Source organism: Myodes glareolus, chromosome 5 (assembly GCF_982192425.1).
Source record: "Myodes glareolus chromosome 5, mMyoGla1.1, whole genome shotgun sequence".
Taxonomy (NCBI): domain Eukaryota; kingdom Metazoa; phylum Chordata; class Mammalia; order Rodentia; family Cricetidae; genus Myodes; species Myodes glareolus.
Window position 1 is genome coordinate 33,331,738 of NC_142030.1, and position 16,736 is coordinate 33,348,473.

At 42.9% G+C, this 16,736-nt stretch overlaps 1 protein-coding gene across 1 annotated transcript; it reads left to right on the forward strand.

Annotated features, from left to right (window-relative positions):
* Nucleotides 1-211: 211 nt before the first annotated feature.
* On the forward strand, nucleotides 212-9,105 carry LOC125417168 (disks large homolog 5-like). The gene is made up of 7 exons (XM_087906227.1): nucleotides 212-411; nucleotides 1,217-1,367; nucleotides 4,502-4,651; nucleotides 5,493-5,676; nucleotides 6,862-6,977; nucleotides 8,105-8,205; nucleotides 8,371-9,105. Exons 1-6 carry the CDS (start codon nucleotides 240-242, stop codon nucleotides 8,190-8,192), a joined length of 861 nt encoding a protein of 286 aa, XP_087762353.1. The 5' UTR covers nucleotides 212-239; the 3' UTR covers nucleotides 8,193-8,205; nucleotides 8,371-9,105.
* The last annotated feature ends 7,631 nt before the right edge of the window (nucleotides 9,106-16,736 follow it).

Here is a 16,736-nt window from a genome sequence, read left to right on the forward strand (position 1 = left end):
TTAGGGTTTGCCTTGTGTCCCAGAAGATTCCTGGGAAGAGAAACCAGACTCCAGGCAAGTTATGAGGAAAGTTGGTTAGCAGGGAGGCCATGTTATTTTCCCATGACATCAGCGGTCCCTTCCCTGGACATTCTATTGTATCCTAGAGACCCCCGGAATTTTCTGATGTCATCTGTGTTGTAGCAACACCAACTGCCCTTGGAGAGTTCCTTCAGTGCTTTTACGGTTTACCCACAATCATGTTGGCAAGACTGAGGCGTCTCGTAGGAAGAGAGAATGGAGAGGGAAGCGAGACCAGAGAGAGGCAGAAGAAAGATGGTCTTGAGCCTCAGTGTAAACCATCAAGAAACAAATGGTTCAGAGGAAGGCACCATAAGTCCTGGGCAGAAGGTGGAGAGCTCCCTGAAGGACGTGGGCTTTTGGTAGCATTTCCAGTAATGGGGCATAGGAACTGGGGTTTTGGGGTAGCAATTGGACTTCTCTGAAAGACATGGCTCCTGAAAGTCAATGATTCCAGGATAACAATTTGTCTCAACTTGAAGCCAGGAACCGGTAAACAAAAGCTTTATGCTGGGAACTTTTGGCTTTCAGTCTCACAGGAGGGTAAGGGTTGATGAGAAACCAGCATTAAAATAGAACCAGCATAAGAAGGGACAAGCAAGTGTGCCCAGATCAAGACGGGGCATCACTGTACTCCAACGCCAATGGGCACTGTCCACCTCTGTGTGCCCTGAGATGGCAGTGAGGTGATATGGTGCTTCTCGTGACCATGTTCTGCTCCTATATGGCTTCTCCCTTTATAGTCGTGTGCTTAGATGACCTGTTAGGATATTTCAAGGAATCTCTAAATGATCAGAGTGACTTTGAACTATGCTAATTTCTTCCTGACTTGGAAATGCACAACACTGTGGACTCTTTAGCCAAGTTGAATGGAGACTCTGCAGCTGTGAAGGGGCCTGAGGAGGTTCTTCCTTTGTTTACCTGAAGCACTAGGGGGGGCAGAGGAAACCAGCTGACTGAGACACCCAACTCCCTTCATTTATGAGAGAGCTGAGATCCCGTGCAGGGACATCTTAAGCCTGGGTCAGATTCTACTGAGTTGTCACTGGTCACAGGCATACAAGTTTTCTCAGAGGTTTGTTTAGGGCTCAGAGTCATCTGTCCATCCTCTGTGTGTTGTCACAATGCAAGTTCACTGCTGTTCATCTACCCACAGGGGCCGCTGGAGAGCAACCATCTCCCCAAACCGTCCTCACCAAGAAGCAGAAGGTGAAGAGTCTGACCACTCAGCTACAGCAAATGACCAGAGAGAGAAATGAGCTGCGGGATCACCTGATCTCCATCACTGAAGGACCCACGGACAATAGGTATTCCTTGTTTCAAACTCCATGGTGATTGTCTTGTTTCCACACTTTCACCCTAAATTTATTTCATCTAAGATTTGGGCTCTGAGAGGCTGCACCTTCAGGGTGTCCCTTGGCTCAGCACCATGCCTTCACGCTTCCCAGAAGAAGAACCAGAAACCCGGGCAGGAGCGAGATGGGAACATAGACTATTCTGCTTCCTCCAAATGATGCCAGAGCCTGAGTCACATAATTAAGAGATCGAGACAATACAGTGTGAGTTCCCAGCATGCACTTGTAGAGACCCTGTCAAATGGTAGCTTGTGTAAGAAGTTACCTGATGTGATTTTTGTTTGCCTGGCAAGACATTGTGTGCTGGATGCTCCAAGTAGCAGCTGGAAAGGTCTGGTCCCACATTTTAGTGTGTTACTGCAAGGCCTGGTACTGATCCCTGCTTCTTTTGGTCCTCTCTGAGATGACACACCTATATGCATTCATTTAGCATCCCACTGATAGCTCGCTCTCTCGCTCTCTCTCTTCTCTCTCTTCTCTCTCTTCTCTCTCTCTCTTTCTCTCTCTCTCACACACACAGGCATTAAACACACACACGTGTGTTGCATATTTGTCTATGTGTTTGTACGTTTGTGCGTACTTTTCATCCAGACCCTGTAGTCAGGGTCTGAGGGTGGGCTTGACAGTTGCCTGTCTCACAGTTCCCAGGTGATACCCGCAGTGAGCACTGAGAGCCCCGCTTGGAGCATTACACTTGTCAGTGTGCTCACCTTAGTGCTGTACAGATATCCCCTTGGGGAGTTTATAAAGCTGTCATGACATCCTCAGAAATGCTCATGATGTGATTATGGCCTCCACTGTGACAGGCACCAGGCGTGAGAATTTATGTTTGAGATAGGATAAACATCATCACAGGTTTACAGGGCACAGACCTGTGGTGTAAACACTAGGGAACCCCTTTTGTGATTTTTACTGTGCTATACATTTTCTCTGCTCACCGCCCTTTATCCCCTCTTCCATTATACCCTCCCAGTCACCCATATGCTTCTAATTTACTCAGGAGATCTTGTCTTTTTCTCCTTCCTATGTAGCTCCATGTATGTCTCTCTTAGGGTGCTCTTTGTTGTCTAGATTCTCAGGGGCTGTGGACTGTAGGCTGGTTTTTCTCTTTGTTTTATGTCTAAACATCACTTATGAGTGCTTATATATTATTTTTTCTGGGCCTGGTTTACCTAACTCAATATGGTTTATTCTAGATCAACCCATTTTATGCAAATTTTGAGATGTTATTTTTACCACTGCGTGGTACTTTATTGTGTAAACTTTCTTTATCGTTCTTTGGTTGAAGAGCATCTAGGTTTTTTTCCATGTTCTGGCTATTACAAATAGTGTTGCTATGAACATGGTGGAGCAAAAGTCCTTGTGGTATGATTGAGCATCCTTTGGGCATATGTCCAAGAGTGGTGATGCTGGGTCCTGAGCTAGGTTCATTTCCAATTTTCTGAGAAACCACCACACGGATTTCCAGAGTGGTTGTACAAGTTTGCATTCCCACCAGCAATGCAGGAGTGTTCCCCTTGCTCAATATCCTCTCCAGCATTAGCTATCATTGGTGTTTTTATCTTAGCCATTCTGACAGATTTAAGATGTTATCTCAGACTCATTTTGATTTGCATTTCTCTAGTGGCTAAGGATGTTGAAAATTTCCTTAAGTGTCTTTCAGCCATTTGAGATTCTTCCGTTGAGAATTCTCTGTTTAGATCTGTACCCCATTTTTAAGCTGGATTATTTGGAATTTTGATGTCTAATTTCTTGAGTTCTTTATATATTTTGGAGATCAGTACTGTCTGATGTGGGGTTGGTGAAAATCTTTTTCCATTCGGTAAACTGTTGTTTTGACTTGTGACCCTGTCCTTTGCTTTAGAGAACCTTCTCAATTTCAGGAGGTCCCATTTATTAGCTATTTCTCTCAGTGTCTGTGCTACTGGATTTATATTTAGGAAGTGCTCTCCTGTGCCAATGTGTTTCCCACTTTCTCTTCTATGAGGTTCAGGGTGTTTGGTTTAATGTTGTGATCTTTGATCCATTTGGACTTGAGTTTTGTGCAGGGTGATAGATATGGGTCTATTTGTACTCTTCTACATGTTTATATCCAGTTATGCCAGCACCATTTGTTGAAGAGGCTTTTCTTCCATTGTACAATTTTAGTTTCATTGTCAAGTGTTAGGTGTTCATAGGTATGTGAGTTAATATCGGGATCTATGAATTGATTTCAAACGCCCACCTGTCTATGTGTATGCCAATACCACACTGTTTTCATCACTGTAGCTCTAGAGTAGAATTTGAAGTCAGGGAAGGTGATGCCAGCAAGTTCCTTTATTATACAGGATTACTTTGGCTATGCTGGGTTTATTGTTTTTCCATATGAAGCTGAGTATTTTTCTTTCAAGGTCTGTGAAGAATTTTGCTGAGATTTTGATGGGCATTGCATTGAAGGTTTGCTTTTGTTGAGATTGCCAGTTTTCCTATGTTAATTCTACCTACCCAAAAGCATGGGAGATCTTTCCATTTTCTGGTGTCTACTTCACTTTCTTTCTTCAAAGATTAAAGGTTCCTGTCATACAAGTCTTTCACTTGCTTGGTTAAAGTCACCTCAAGATATTTTATGTTGTTTGTGCCTATCGTGAATGGTAATGTTTCTCCGATTTTTGTTCAACCCCTTTATCATCCATATAAAGGAGGGTTACTGATTTTTTTAGTTAATCGTTTATCCTGCTACATTACTGAAAGTATTTATGAGTTGTAGAATCCCCTGCTAGAATTTTTGGGGTCACTTATGTATACTATCATATCATCAACAAATAGTGAGAATTTGACTTCTTTATTTCCTATTTGTATCCCTTTGAACTAGCGAACATCTTAGTTATTTTAGCCGGCCTACTGAGAGAGCTCATGCAGCCACCAATTGTCATCTAAACACACAGCATCTGCTGGCCTAGGGTCAGAATAGCATATTTAATAAGCACCAGAAGTTCCCAGTACATAGGAAACAGGATGTGACATCCATTTGTGCTGCCTTAGTCTAGAACACAGCCTGAATTCATGTGATCTGTGAGGACTTTGTTCAAGGAGTTCTTTGATTCCAGGACCAGGCCCTATCACAAGCCAAATCCTTTATTTGAGAAGCTGAAGAGAAAGCATGAGAGAGTCATGTCAGACTTGCAGCACTTGGAGGATGAGAAGAACGAAGTCACAGAGGAATTCAATGAGCTCGCCAAGGAGTCATTCTTCTATTGGTACGTGCCTGTCGTACAAGGGACCACAGCATTGTGGGATGGCCATCTTTGCCTTTCTTTGTCTCTGGACTGTGGGGTCTACGGCTCTGGTCCCAGCCTTTCTGCCTCTTAACAAGCAGCTCTTGGACTTGTGTCTCTTGCACTCAGTTTTGCTAACTGTGAAAGAGCCTGTGAGTTGCACCCAGCCCCGTATGGTCATACTTAGTAGCCTCTACATCAGTGGATCTCAACTTTCCTATTGCTGTGACCATTTTCATACAATTCCTCATGTTTTTGTGACGTCGTTCTGTAAAATTATTTATCCTGCTATTCTATGACTATAATTTTGTTACTGCTATGAAGCATGATGTAATATCTGTTGTGCGGGATATCTAAAATACCTCTCCTGTAAAAGAGTAATTCCATCATGAAAGAAGTCATGACCCATAGGTTGAGAACCCCTTCTCTAGATAGAAGAACAAATTGCAACATGAGCGGTGTATCAGGCAGGGTCTCGGGCAGGGCCCTCTTGCCATGGACCTCTCCACCACTTGGATCTCTAACCCTACATCAGAAGGTATTTGTCCCTTTCCTGGTGATGTTGACCCATTTACCACGGTCAGGTAAAAGCAGGTGGGGACCCCTTTTGTTAGTAGAGATTGTTGGATTTCTTTGGTTGTTGGAGTTTTCAGAAATAGTTTGATTTTTCTGGAATTCTCTGTTCTCTACTTTTGGCCTTTTAGGACTCTTGTCTCTGTCTCCCTCAGAAACCTAGGGACCAGTGGGTTTGATGGGGTATGGAGGCAGGGGTGGCAGGAGGATGATGACAGGGGCTAACGATGCAGAGGGTGCTTCCTTCCAGCAATCTGCAGTGCCAGCTCCTGATGGAGAAGTATCAGATGGAGGATAAGGTGGACTCGCTGAAGCAGGAGAACAAGAAATTGCTGGAGTATTGGGTCCTGCTGCAGAAGCACTTGGAGGATCTGCACTTGGTCTTTCAGGACCAAGAGGAAGAGAACAGAGACCTGCAGACCCAGGAGCATCAGGTAGGGACAAGCAGCTGGGTCAGGGTTAGGTCCAGCACCATTTCCTCGTGTAACATTAGCTTGTCTGCCCATCAACCCACTTGTGCTTCAACTCATCACTTCATTCATCCACACATTCACTCCCCACAACCTTCATGACGTCCGCGTGTTCATTTCTATGTTCATGCATCAGTGCTTCTGGGCATGAGTCTCTTGTGAGAATCAAATGGCAAACAACCCCTGCTGCTCTGCTTGAAGCTGCAGTCCAATGAGGGAGGTGGGGTGATCACACATCATAAACCTACAGGTCATTATGATGGGAGGGGTGCTATGTACAGACTTGAGGGAGTGAGCTCTAGGTCCTGTGCCTCCTTTGCTTTACAGGGTTCATATGACATCATGGCGGGGTGGGGCCAGTTTGCAAGCAGAAGAGCCCCCGGCCAGTGTCTAATGAGTGATTCCCTTTGTTGGGTGACGTACGAGCTTCCTTCCTCCTATTCTCTGCATCCTAAGGTGGTCTCTTCACCATGCACAACACCTGATTTACACTGACAGGAAGCTCTGTGGGAGTTTTCCAATCAGTGTTTACTATGTGTCTCCTGGGCACGTTCTCCCTTCATGGAACTTAACAGTATGGAAGTGACCTGCTGTCAGGGATGTGGAAAGGGAGAGTTGCGGTGGGAGATCTGAGACTTCCAAACCAAAAGTTCTTCGACCACCTCAACATAGTCTGGCCAAGTAGAGCAAAACAGCCTGTGCAGTTTTAGTCCCAGGAGATGGGGAGCAGATTCACCAGACTCTTGTGAAAGAGCTGTGCTCCCAGTCTAAACTCACATGTTTATCTAGCATGATATTGTTTTATCCTCACCTCATGTGTGCTCTCTCTACCTCTCTGTGTGTCTCTCTGTGTCTCTGTCTGTCTCTGTCTGTCTCTGTCTCTCTCTCTGTCTCTCTCTATCTCTCTCTCTCTGTCCTTCTCTGTGGGTTTGGAGGTCAGTGAATGGTACCATGCACCATGCATATGGATGGCAGCTAGAGGAGACCACTGGGTTTGTCAGTCTCTACCCTTCCAAGAAGCTTGCTGTTTTGGCAGGAATGACTGACCAGCAAGCTCTTTGGACCCTCTGTGTATGCTCACACTTACGTAAGAGAATATTCTTGCCCATGCTCAACTCTCCACTAAGGACACAATTTTCTAATGAACAGGAGAAGCAGAGACTGGAGGAAAGTCTGCAGTCCCCAGTGAAGCAGAGGGAGCTCGTCAACCAGGAAAAGAACTTGGCAGTAAATCTGCAGCATCACGTGACTGTCTCCAAGATGAGGTTTGAGACCAGGCTGGGAGTTGGTAGTTGGGTGCAGGTGTGACTCTTCTACCTCAGAACTTTGCCTTTTGTGGGCTTTGCCTATGGGCAACACTCCCAGTCATCACCAGGGAAATAACACTTCAGGTCCAGGGAAGAACTTCCCTCTAGGAAATCGTATGATTGATATTCAGTGTGTCTGCAGAATTGTGTTCTCCTCGCTCCCTTCTGAGTTCTCTGATTTATTCCAAGAAGACTTTCCTTGAACTCACAGAGCTCTGATTTCTTTGGCCTCTGCAGCCTTGGGCAGTAAAGGTGTTACTTACCATGCCTGAATAAAATGACATTTTCACTGAGGGTCATAACCTGTAGGGTTGAAGTCCCACCCTTGGTCACGATTAGATGTAACCCTGGCTGTCTTTATTCTTTGGCCATTTGCCATGTAAATTGTATTATGGATATAATAGGTTCATCATTGACAGGATGAACCCAGACAGATGTCTCTGCTGCAGGATTGGTCAGAACTTCACAGAGTGTTGAGCAAAGGAATCCTCTAGAGAACCAGAATGTAGATTCCCACTTGGGGTCCTAAGGGAAACGAGGGTATTTTCTTTAACTAAAGAGCCCCTGAAGGGCCCATGTTCTCAGATACACATCTCAGGAAAGGTGGCTCCACCATGACAGGCTCCATATTTCATTGCCTGGGTACAAGGCTCCTTCCAGGTAGGAGACAAGAGCATGCTCCATGATGTTGTCCCATTGTCTAAGCTGCAAGGCTGTGTTCTGTCTCTAAAATGAGGTGTTCCAGGAGCACGCCCCCCATGAACACTGTGTGTTTCTTTGGTATGCTGTCATCCATGCCTTTAACAGGCTATTACTTTGATCATCTTGATGTCCCTGGACTGCAGGCGAAAGTCCTGTCCTCTCTCATAGCACGCAGTACATACCGCACCCATAGCAACTTGTGACACTTGTTAAAGGCTGGAAGAAATTCAAGGCCCAGCTGCTCTGTGACATTCCTTTCTTAGGGATACAAACAATGACAACTGTCAAAAGAGCAATGTTGAGTGTCAGGCATAATTTAATTTTTGTGAGGTCACAGCTTGGCAGCTGACATGGCAGATCCCCTAACTGCCTTCCTCCTCCAGGTCAGAGAATCTCCAACGTGAGCCAGAGCAACCCTCCGCACAGGATGAGAGCCTCCCGCCAACAGAGCTGCTGCAGCAGGAGCACTAAGGGGCACAGGCAGGTGAGCCACCATTGCATCCCATCCCAGCACCCATGGGACTTGTGGGGTGGATGTTCTTCCTTGACTCTGGCTTCCTATGTGTGAATAGACCCTGGTTGTGTCTAGCCAGTGTAAGGATCCAGAGTAAGGAGCTTCTGAATCTGATCGCCTTTTCTTCTCTCACAGCACCCTTTGGAGGACTGAGGAGGCCGAAGGAAGCCACAGACAACCCAAACCCATTGCTCCACTATAAGATCAAGACCTCCTCAGACCAAGACATGCCTTTCTAACTGTAGACTCAGCATTGAGGCAAATATCAACCTCCTATCTATAGGTGATCTATCCCTAATCTGAGCCTTGTGCCTGTTGGCTCACTGCTTCTGGAGTAAAAACCCTCAGAAAGAAGCTTGGCACACAGAACACCCCATCAAGAATGATGAAGAAGCAGACATCCCCCAAAAAGTGAGGCACAGCAGCAAGGAGGGAGGATATCGCTCTGCCCAGTTACTCTGAAAGCTTGTGGCTGTGAATGAGTCTAAGATAACTGGGTGCCTGACCTTCAAAGCCCCAAAGTGGCCTGGCTGCACTTGTCTTGAAAAGATTATGACAATCTGTGCCTGCCTTCCTATTTGTGCCCAAAGCTGACCATAGGGTGGAACCGTGCTACTCAGTCTGCATGAAGAAAATGTTCTTTAGTGTAATTTCTTTGCTTGATTTTTGGGTTTAGGTTTGTTTGCCTTAAGATTTTTGTTTTCTTTGTTATCATTTGAGGTTTTGTTATATCTTGGTTCTTTAGTTCTTGTTTTTTATTTGATATTTGCTAAGGCTATATATACTGCATATACTGCATCCCCTGTTTAAAACCCCATTGAGTCAAATGACTGTATTTTCATAAATAAAAAAGCAATTTCTAACTCTTCATTCTTAAACTAGATTTTTAATCAAGCGTAGTGATACGCTCTTGGAACTGCAAAACTCAGTAGGCAGAGATGGATCTATCTGTTCAGTCTCCAGGTGTCTTTGGCCACGTTGTAAGTTCCCAGCCAGACAGGGCTACAAAGGGGAGGTGTCCTGAATGTGATGTCATGGCCTACTCCATAGATACCCACTTCATGTTGCAAAAAAGATCCATATTTGTCACCTGACGTCACATATTAGCTACTCAAAAAAAACAGATCTAGATATACACTTGTCAATGATGAGATTGTACATATAATATTGTTGAGAAATATACTTGCATTTTCTTTTTGTACTTTTGGGTTTTTTTTTTTTTTTTTGGTGTTTCAAGACAGGGTTTCTCTATAGCTTTGGAGCCTGTCCCGGAACTAGTTCTTGTAGACCAGGCTGGCCGCGAACTCACAGAGATTCACCTGCCTTTGCCTTCTGAGTGCTGGGATTAAAGACCTGTGCCACACCGCCTGGCTAACCTATGTTTTCTAATGCATCTCAGGAAATGAGGACCTTCATTTCTGGAGTATAAAAAAATAGGGAAACCCAAAGCTATCTGCTTCTGTTTTCCTTGAATTATAGCACTGGTTATAATGGCAATGCAAAGAACATAACCTTCTAAAACACATTGAGACACAGTGTCTTTTACAGTGCTCTTACCTTGACTACCTATTTCACACATTGTTTTCAGATTCATGTGCTTTTTAACTTATGTGTATGGGTAGTTTGTCTGTTGGCTAAGAAAAACAAGCATGCAGTTCCCATACAGACCAGAAGAGGGCAATGGATTCCACATTGAACTGGAGTTACTGAATATGTTGAAAAGGAAATACATATACATAATACATATGTGTATGCATGAGAACTTGTGCACCCAACCTTCAAACATTAATTTAATGACTACCATTAAGTATCACTTATTAATAAGTGAATTTTTTCTTTTTAATAAAAATGTAAAAAGAATGGGAAAAAATATTCTGCAGCATAAAAGAATGTAACATAACTTCAACTAATATTCTACAAGAAATCACTCCAGGGACTGAGAAGCTGCCAGTCTGAATAAAGGAGTCTCAGAGAGACCAGGTAGAGCTGAGAAAGACTTAAAAGTGGGTGCCGTTTCCTAGGGTGCCCTTCATATTCCCTTCAAATTAGTTTCTTTATGTGGCCCTATGAGGACCTACCTGACTTTGCAAACTCCATTTTAAAGAAGGGGCTTCATCTTAGTCGTATAATGAGTTGGGGCAGATCTCAGCTCAATAAATGTGCTGTGACAGCAGAATTTGAACAGATGCCCTTAAAATAGCCAATTAAGGAGCTAGGGAGCAGGGCCCTAAAATTTAACAAGGTCCAGATGTTCCTAGGAGCTTCTTGTCCTTGAAGACACCTTGTCATTTGCTAGTGGCCCTTTGTTAGGAATTTTGTGCCCCTAAACCGACCAATAGTTTTAGAAACTACCTTACTGCCAAGCCTCCTTGGCCTTATTCCCCAGGGAAAGGTAAGTGTGCAATCTGCCTGTTCTGCAGCCCCATGACGCAAGACAATCAGACACGACAGGGAGGCAAGTCAAAGCAGGAACTCAATTTTTTATTACTGTGAGTGCCATCTTATATAGGTTAAGTGACATCGTGTGATGTGGGGGTACCTCCAGCCTATGAGAAACAGCCAAGCCCTCCCTCTGGCTGGAGGGGCATCTACCTAGATTTTGCTGTCATATCCTCACTTGGTAGCTTTGAGACTATCCTTCAACTTGAGACAGGCTTTCCCTGTCCTACAGGCCTTGGTGTATAGGCCCTGAGATAATTTTGGTCCAACATCTTCTCCTTTTTTGTTTTATATCCCATCCTCTACCCCAGTCACCAAGCCAGAATAGCCCACTGGGGAGAGAGTATGGGTCAGTGCCACCCCTATCTGGAGTTTCGGCCTGATACCCTCAAACTGAGAGTTTATCCATGGGGTGAGATGTATCGAGCCTATCATAATGTACTTGAAGGGCCATGAGTTGTACCTGTTGTATCTGTTTTTGGAATGCTTGTTTCAGCCTTTGGAGAATGCATGGGCCAAAAGGACATACCAATAAACAAATAGTCATCAGCCAAATTAGGGAAGAGAGGAGTGTGGCAAGCAATGGAGACCCATTAAACCAGATCTCACAGGGGGTCTTTGACTTAAACAAATCAATATCTTTCTTAACTCATCTAGGGTTCTTGTAACTATCCTGAATGGTCTGCACAGAAGCAACATTCTTCCTCAAGTGCCCTGAAAATTCCTCCCTGTTCCATAAACAGCAAGTCAAAGCCTCTCCTATGTTGTAAGGTTACCCCTGCTAAGGAATCCAAAGACTTTTGTAAATAACGTAATGCAGTCTCTGTCTTTTCTAAGGTCGGTGCCAACTGTGAGAGAATTATTTCCATTACTTGTTGTAAAATCACCAGGGATGAGGTGCCTAGGCAGTCCCGGCCACCCCTAGTTCCATCAATGTTGTGACACCCAGGGCCATTAGGGGCTTTCTGTTATGATTTTGGGCCACATTGGTGCAACTCCAAATGAAAGTAATGAACACAATTACATCCTCAATTTTACTTATCTTCATGTTACTCGTTTTCCCTATACTTATTTAATTTACTAATACAATTAAATTTATGTTTCCCCAACTATGTAAACTTACACATCATATATATATTCTTTATTAGCCTTATTCCACTAACCTCATTTTTTAACTACAACACAGAATTGCTAATCGGCAACTGACACTGAATTATTATTAGCACTATTAAATTATCACTAAGCTTCAAATTTGACTTCTTCTCAATTATTTTCCTACCCAGTAGCTCTATTTGTCACCTGATCAATTATAGAACTTTCCACATGGTACTTAGAATCACACCGAAATCAATTCATCAAGTACTCATTACTGTTTCTTATTATTGTAATTATTCTTACATCAGCCAACAATTTATTCCAACTTTTCATCGGCTGAGAAGGTGTCGGTATCATATCCTTCTTACTAATTGGTTGATGATGTGGTAGAGCCGATGCAAACACAGAAGCCATTCTTTATAACCACATCGGTGATATTGGCTTCGTTCTAGCAATAGCCTGATGCTGCCTAAACTCCAACTCCTGAGAGCTACAACAAATCTTCCTAATAGACAACCCAAACATCGTCCCACTAATAGGACTCCTTATCGCAGCCACAGGTAAATCAACACAATTCGGACTTCACCCATGACTCCCATCAGCCATAGAAGGACCAACTCCTGTCTCTGCATTCCTCCACTCAAGCACCATAGTTGTAGCAGGCATTTTCTTAATAATCCGATTTCATCCCATTACCTCTAACAACAGCACAATCTTAACAGCCATACTATGTCTAGGCTCAATCACCACCTTATTCACAGCAATTTGCACATTAACCCAAAATGACATCAAAAAACCATAGCATTCTCCACATCAAGCAATCTAGGGTTAGTAATAGTGACCCTAGGAATGAATCAACTTCACCTAGCTTCCCTACACATCTGTACACACGCATTCTTCAAGGCTATACTATTTACATGCTCTGGATCCATTATCCATAGCCTAAATGATGAACAGGACATCTGAAAAATAGGTAGCCTGGCAAAATCCATACCATTTACATTCTCATACCTAACTGTCAGCAGCCTAGCCCCCACAGAAATGCCTTTCCTCACAGGCTTTTACTCAAAAGGCCTAGTCATTGAGGCTGTTAATACCTGTTACACCAACACCTGAGCCTTCTTAATTACATTAGTAGCCACCTCACTAATAGCCATTTACAGTATATGAATTATCTACTTTGATTTAATAACTAACCCTCAATTCCCTTTCTCAATTATTATTAATGAAAATGACCCATTACCAATAAACTCAATTAAACATGTAGCTCTAGGAAGCATTATAGCAGGCTTCTTCATTTCACACAACGTACCACCACCACCTATCCAAATCATAACAATATCATGATACTTAAAAACTATAGCATTACTAGTCACTATTGCAGGATTTCCTATCTCACTAGAACTTAACAACCTAACCACTAACTTTTCAGCAAATAAACCCTCACCTGCCAACCTGTTTTTGACTTCCCTATATGTCTTCCCAATAATTATACACTGTATCCTCCCCACCAAAACACTCAACATAAGCTTTAAAACAGCCCCAACCCTACTAAACTTAATCTGACTAGAAAAAGTTATTCCCAAAATCACCTCTACCTTCCACACCTATACCTCCACAACTCTTAGTAACCAAAAAGGAATAATTAAACTATATTTCCTGTCATTTCTAATCACACTTCTATCTATTCCAGTTCTATTAAGCATTTAATTACCCTGAGTAACCTCAATAATAATAAATACACCTATAAATAAAGTTCAGGCAAAAAACCACTATTAATCATACAGAACAACTATATAAAGCAGCTACCCCAACACCCCTTCAGCCATTAATCCCAACCCATCACTATCATAAACCACTCACTCACCTAAACTATTGAACTCCAATATTGAACCATCTCAATCCCCTCAAAGTAGTTAGTTAAAAGTAATATTCCCACTTTCATAAAAATACTAATTGATAAGGTCCCCAGCATCAATCAACTAGATACTCAGGTTTCAGGGTACTCCTCCATAGATATAGCAGTGGTATAGCCAAATACAACTAATATGCCCCCCAAATAAATCAAAAATACTATTAATACTAAAAAAGACCCACCAAAACCTAATACCACTAAACAACCTGAACACTCACTAATAATTAAACATAACCCATCATAAATAGAAGGTTTCAATGAAGTACCTAGATAACCTAATGAAATCAATAAACTTAAAATATAAAGAGATTCTGTCATAATTTCTACATAGACTTTAACTACGACCAATGATATGAAAAATCATCCTTGTTATTCAACTATAGAAACACTTAATGACAATCATCCGGGAAAAAAAATACCCATTAATCAAAATTATCAACCACTCATTTATTGACCTCCCAGCCCCATCAAACATCTCATCATGATGAAACTTTACCAGGCACCTTCAAACACTTCAGAGATCTATATAATATGACAGTTAGGATGTTTTAATAATACAGGCTCTTTTCTTTTTTTATTACAGTGAGACATGTCTGCTCCTGACAGCATCAAACTACTTCAGAAAAGATAATGGGTGTCAAAAAAAAGAAACTCCACATGGAGTTTATTTTCCTTATGACAAAGGTTAGTCACTGGGTAAAACAGTGTTCTTGCCTCGACTGCTGACAATATGCTATACACTTTGGACAAAGAGGACACAAAGAAAGAACTGTCGAACTTTGCCAAGACAAGGTAGGATCGCCCTTCAAAATATCCTGCTGTGCAGAAAAGTCTGTCAGATATGCTAGGCCTACAGGCTGAAGATGGGTGCCCCAGCATTACAAAGGAACCTTGGGTGACTGTCCAGGCAACCAGCTGTTTCTGTCATTTCTCACATTTCTTTCAAAGTCACTTGTTTATGCTTCCTGCTTAGTCAGGTAATATTATTTCCTTCTTGTGTCTCTCATGGAGTTAAAGACTTTATAGTTATAGTTTTTCTTGTTACCAGATTAGGAAAAGAATTCACTAAAGAAATGTAACGTGGATAAGGTTAAAAGACATAAAAAGATAGTTTTGGTAATGCAAGTTAGGATAGAAAGTAAATTAGGTACAACTTTTAGACTCACCGAGGTAAGATAGATAAGGAATATTTTCTCTAAATTTGTAATTTGTTAATGGAAGAAGCATTGTTGAAATATTTACTATATATATTATATATAGTTATTGTTCTTATTGTATATAGTTTTTCTTATATTATTTATAACCTTTTTTAATTTTTAGGCAGAATGGGACATATGGTGATATCTTGTACAAATAAAACTTGCCTGAGATCAGAGGGTGGATCTAACCACTAGCTAACCACAGCGGTCTGGAGGTTTGTACACACAGACAGGAAGTGAAATAGCTGGGCAGAGAGAGGAAATGAAGGAGAGAGGAACTCACTTTCTTTTCAACTGGGAAGTTGATAGGTAAGGTGGCTGCGTTTTTTCTCCATCTCTCCGATCTCTCAGCATTTTCCCCAATATCTGACTCTGGGCTTTGATTATTAAGACCCATTAGAACTTGTGCTGCAATATATCCTTCCAGCTTTACAGGGTTGGTGCCCTGAGCATCCATTCTCCTACTCAGGGTCACTAAAAGCAGGGCATGGCTGTCTGAGTGCCTCTGAAAGTCTGCCACAGGGCACCATTGTTTGTGAAGCCAGACAGAGAAGCAGGAAGAGGACGTCTGGCTGAGGGTGAGGGCCTGTTTTCATCACTCCTCTCGCTCATCACTCTAATGGGAAGGTGTTAGGGAGAGAGGGGTGTACTTGGTTCATAGGTCTAGAGGGTCCTACCCCATGTGCTTGGCAGAACATACACCTAACACAGTGTGTGACGGAGGAGCTTGTTCACCTCATCGCAGACAGGAAGCAGGGGAAAGAGCCTTCTAGCAAAGGGCCAGGCCAAGATGCAGCCTCTACCATCCCCACTTTCTCCACAGCCCCTCTTCACCACTTCCCAATCACTCATCAAGGACCACTCCATTGATTAGAACCCATTGACTACCAAGCCCTCAGCATCTGAAGCTGGGGGAACATTTCATATGAGGATCACCAAGCTGGGGCACAGAGCGGGACATTCACCACCCTAGGTCAGCGGAACCTTCAGCTCCTTGGAGTGAAAACTGGCACACAGATCCCAGAGAGCAGGATAGATGGGAATGGGAGGCCTGTCTATGTTTGCAGCAAGGGCATGCTTTTTTAAATACTTCCCTCCGCCAGGCCAGAATTCATCCTATGGGGTTTGTGACCAGTTGCTCTGGTGTCCCTGCATGCTCCGACAGCTGAATTATTCTCTTCTGTGAGGCTGTGACCACAGCACAGCTTTTCCATCACATATTAGACACCAACCCTGAAATCAATTTCCTATTGAGACAAAAGATGTGAAAGACTACTGGTTTTCAAAAGTGTATATGTGTGTGCGTGCGTGTGTGTGTGTGTGAGAGAGAGAGAGACAGAGACAGAGAGTGTATATGTTTGTGAGAATGTCTATGTGTCTGTCCGTGTGTGAGAGAGTGTTTATGTGTCTGTCTGTGTGTATGTGTATATATATATGTGTGTGTGTGAGGGTCTATATGTCTGTCTGTGTGTGAGAGAGAGAGTGTCTATGTGTCTGTGTGTGTGAGAGAGTATGTGTGTGTCTGTCTCTCTGTCTGTGAGTGTATATGTGTGTGAGAGTATCTATGTGTCTGTCTCTGTGTGTGAGTGTATGTGTGTGTGAGAGAGTGTTTATGTGTCTGTGTGTATGTGTATATATGTGTGTGAGGGTCTATACGTCTGTGTATGTGAATGTATATGTGTGAGAGAGTGTCTATGTGTCTGTCTGTCTGTGTGTGAGAGATATGTGTGTGGGGAGGGTCTATATGTCTCCTTGTCTGTCTCTCTGTGTGTGTATGAGAGACAGTGTGTTTATGTGTCTGTCTGTGTGTGTCTGTGTGTGTGTGTGTGTGTGTGTGTGTGAGAGAGAGAGAG

Bases quoted from the DNA above. Each gene is read 5' to 3' on its own strand.
- LOC125417168 (XM_087906227.1), top strand. From the start codon at position 240: ATGTTGGCAAGACTGAGGCGTCTCGTAGGAAGAGAGAATGGAGAGGGA. The intron at 412-1,216 runs GTGGGCTTTTGG...ATCTACCCACAG, and splicing joins TGGAGAGCTCCCTGAAGGAC to GGGCCGCTGGAGAGCAACCA. The intron at 5,677-6,861 runs GTAGGGACAAGC...TCTAATGAACAG, and splicing joins TGCAGACCCAGGAGCATCAG to GAGAAGCAGAGACTGGAGGA.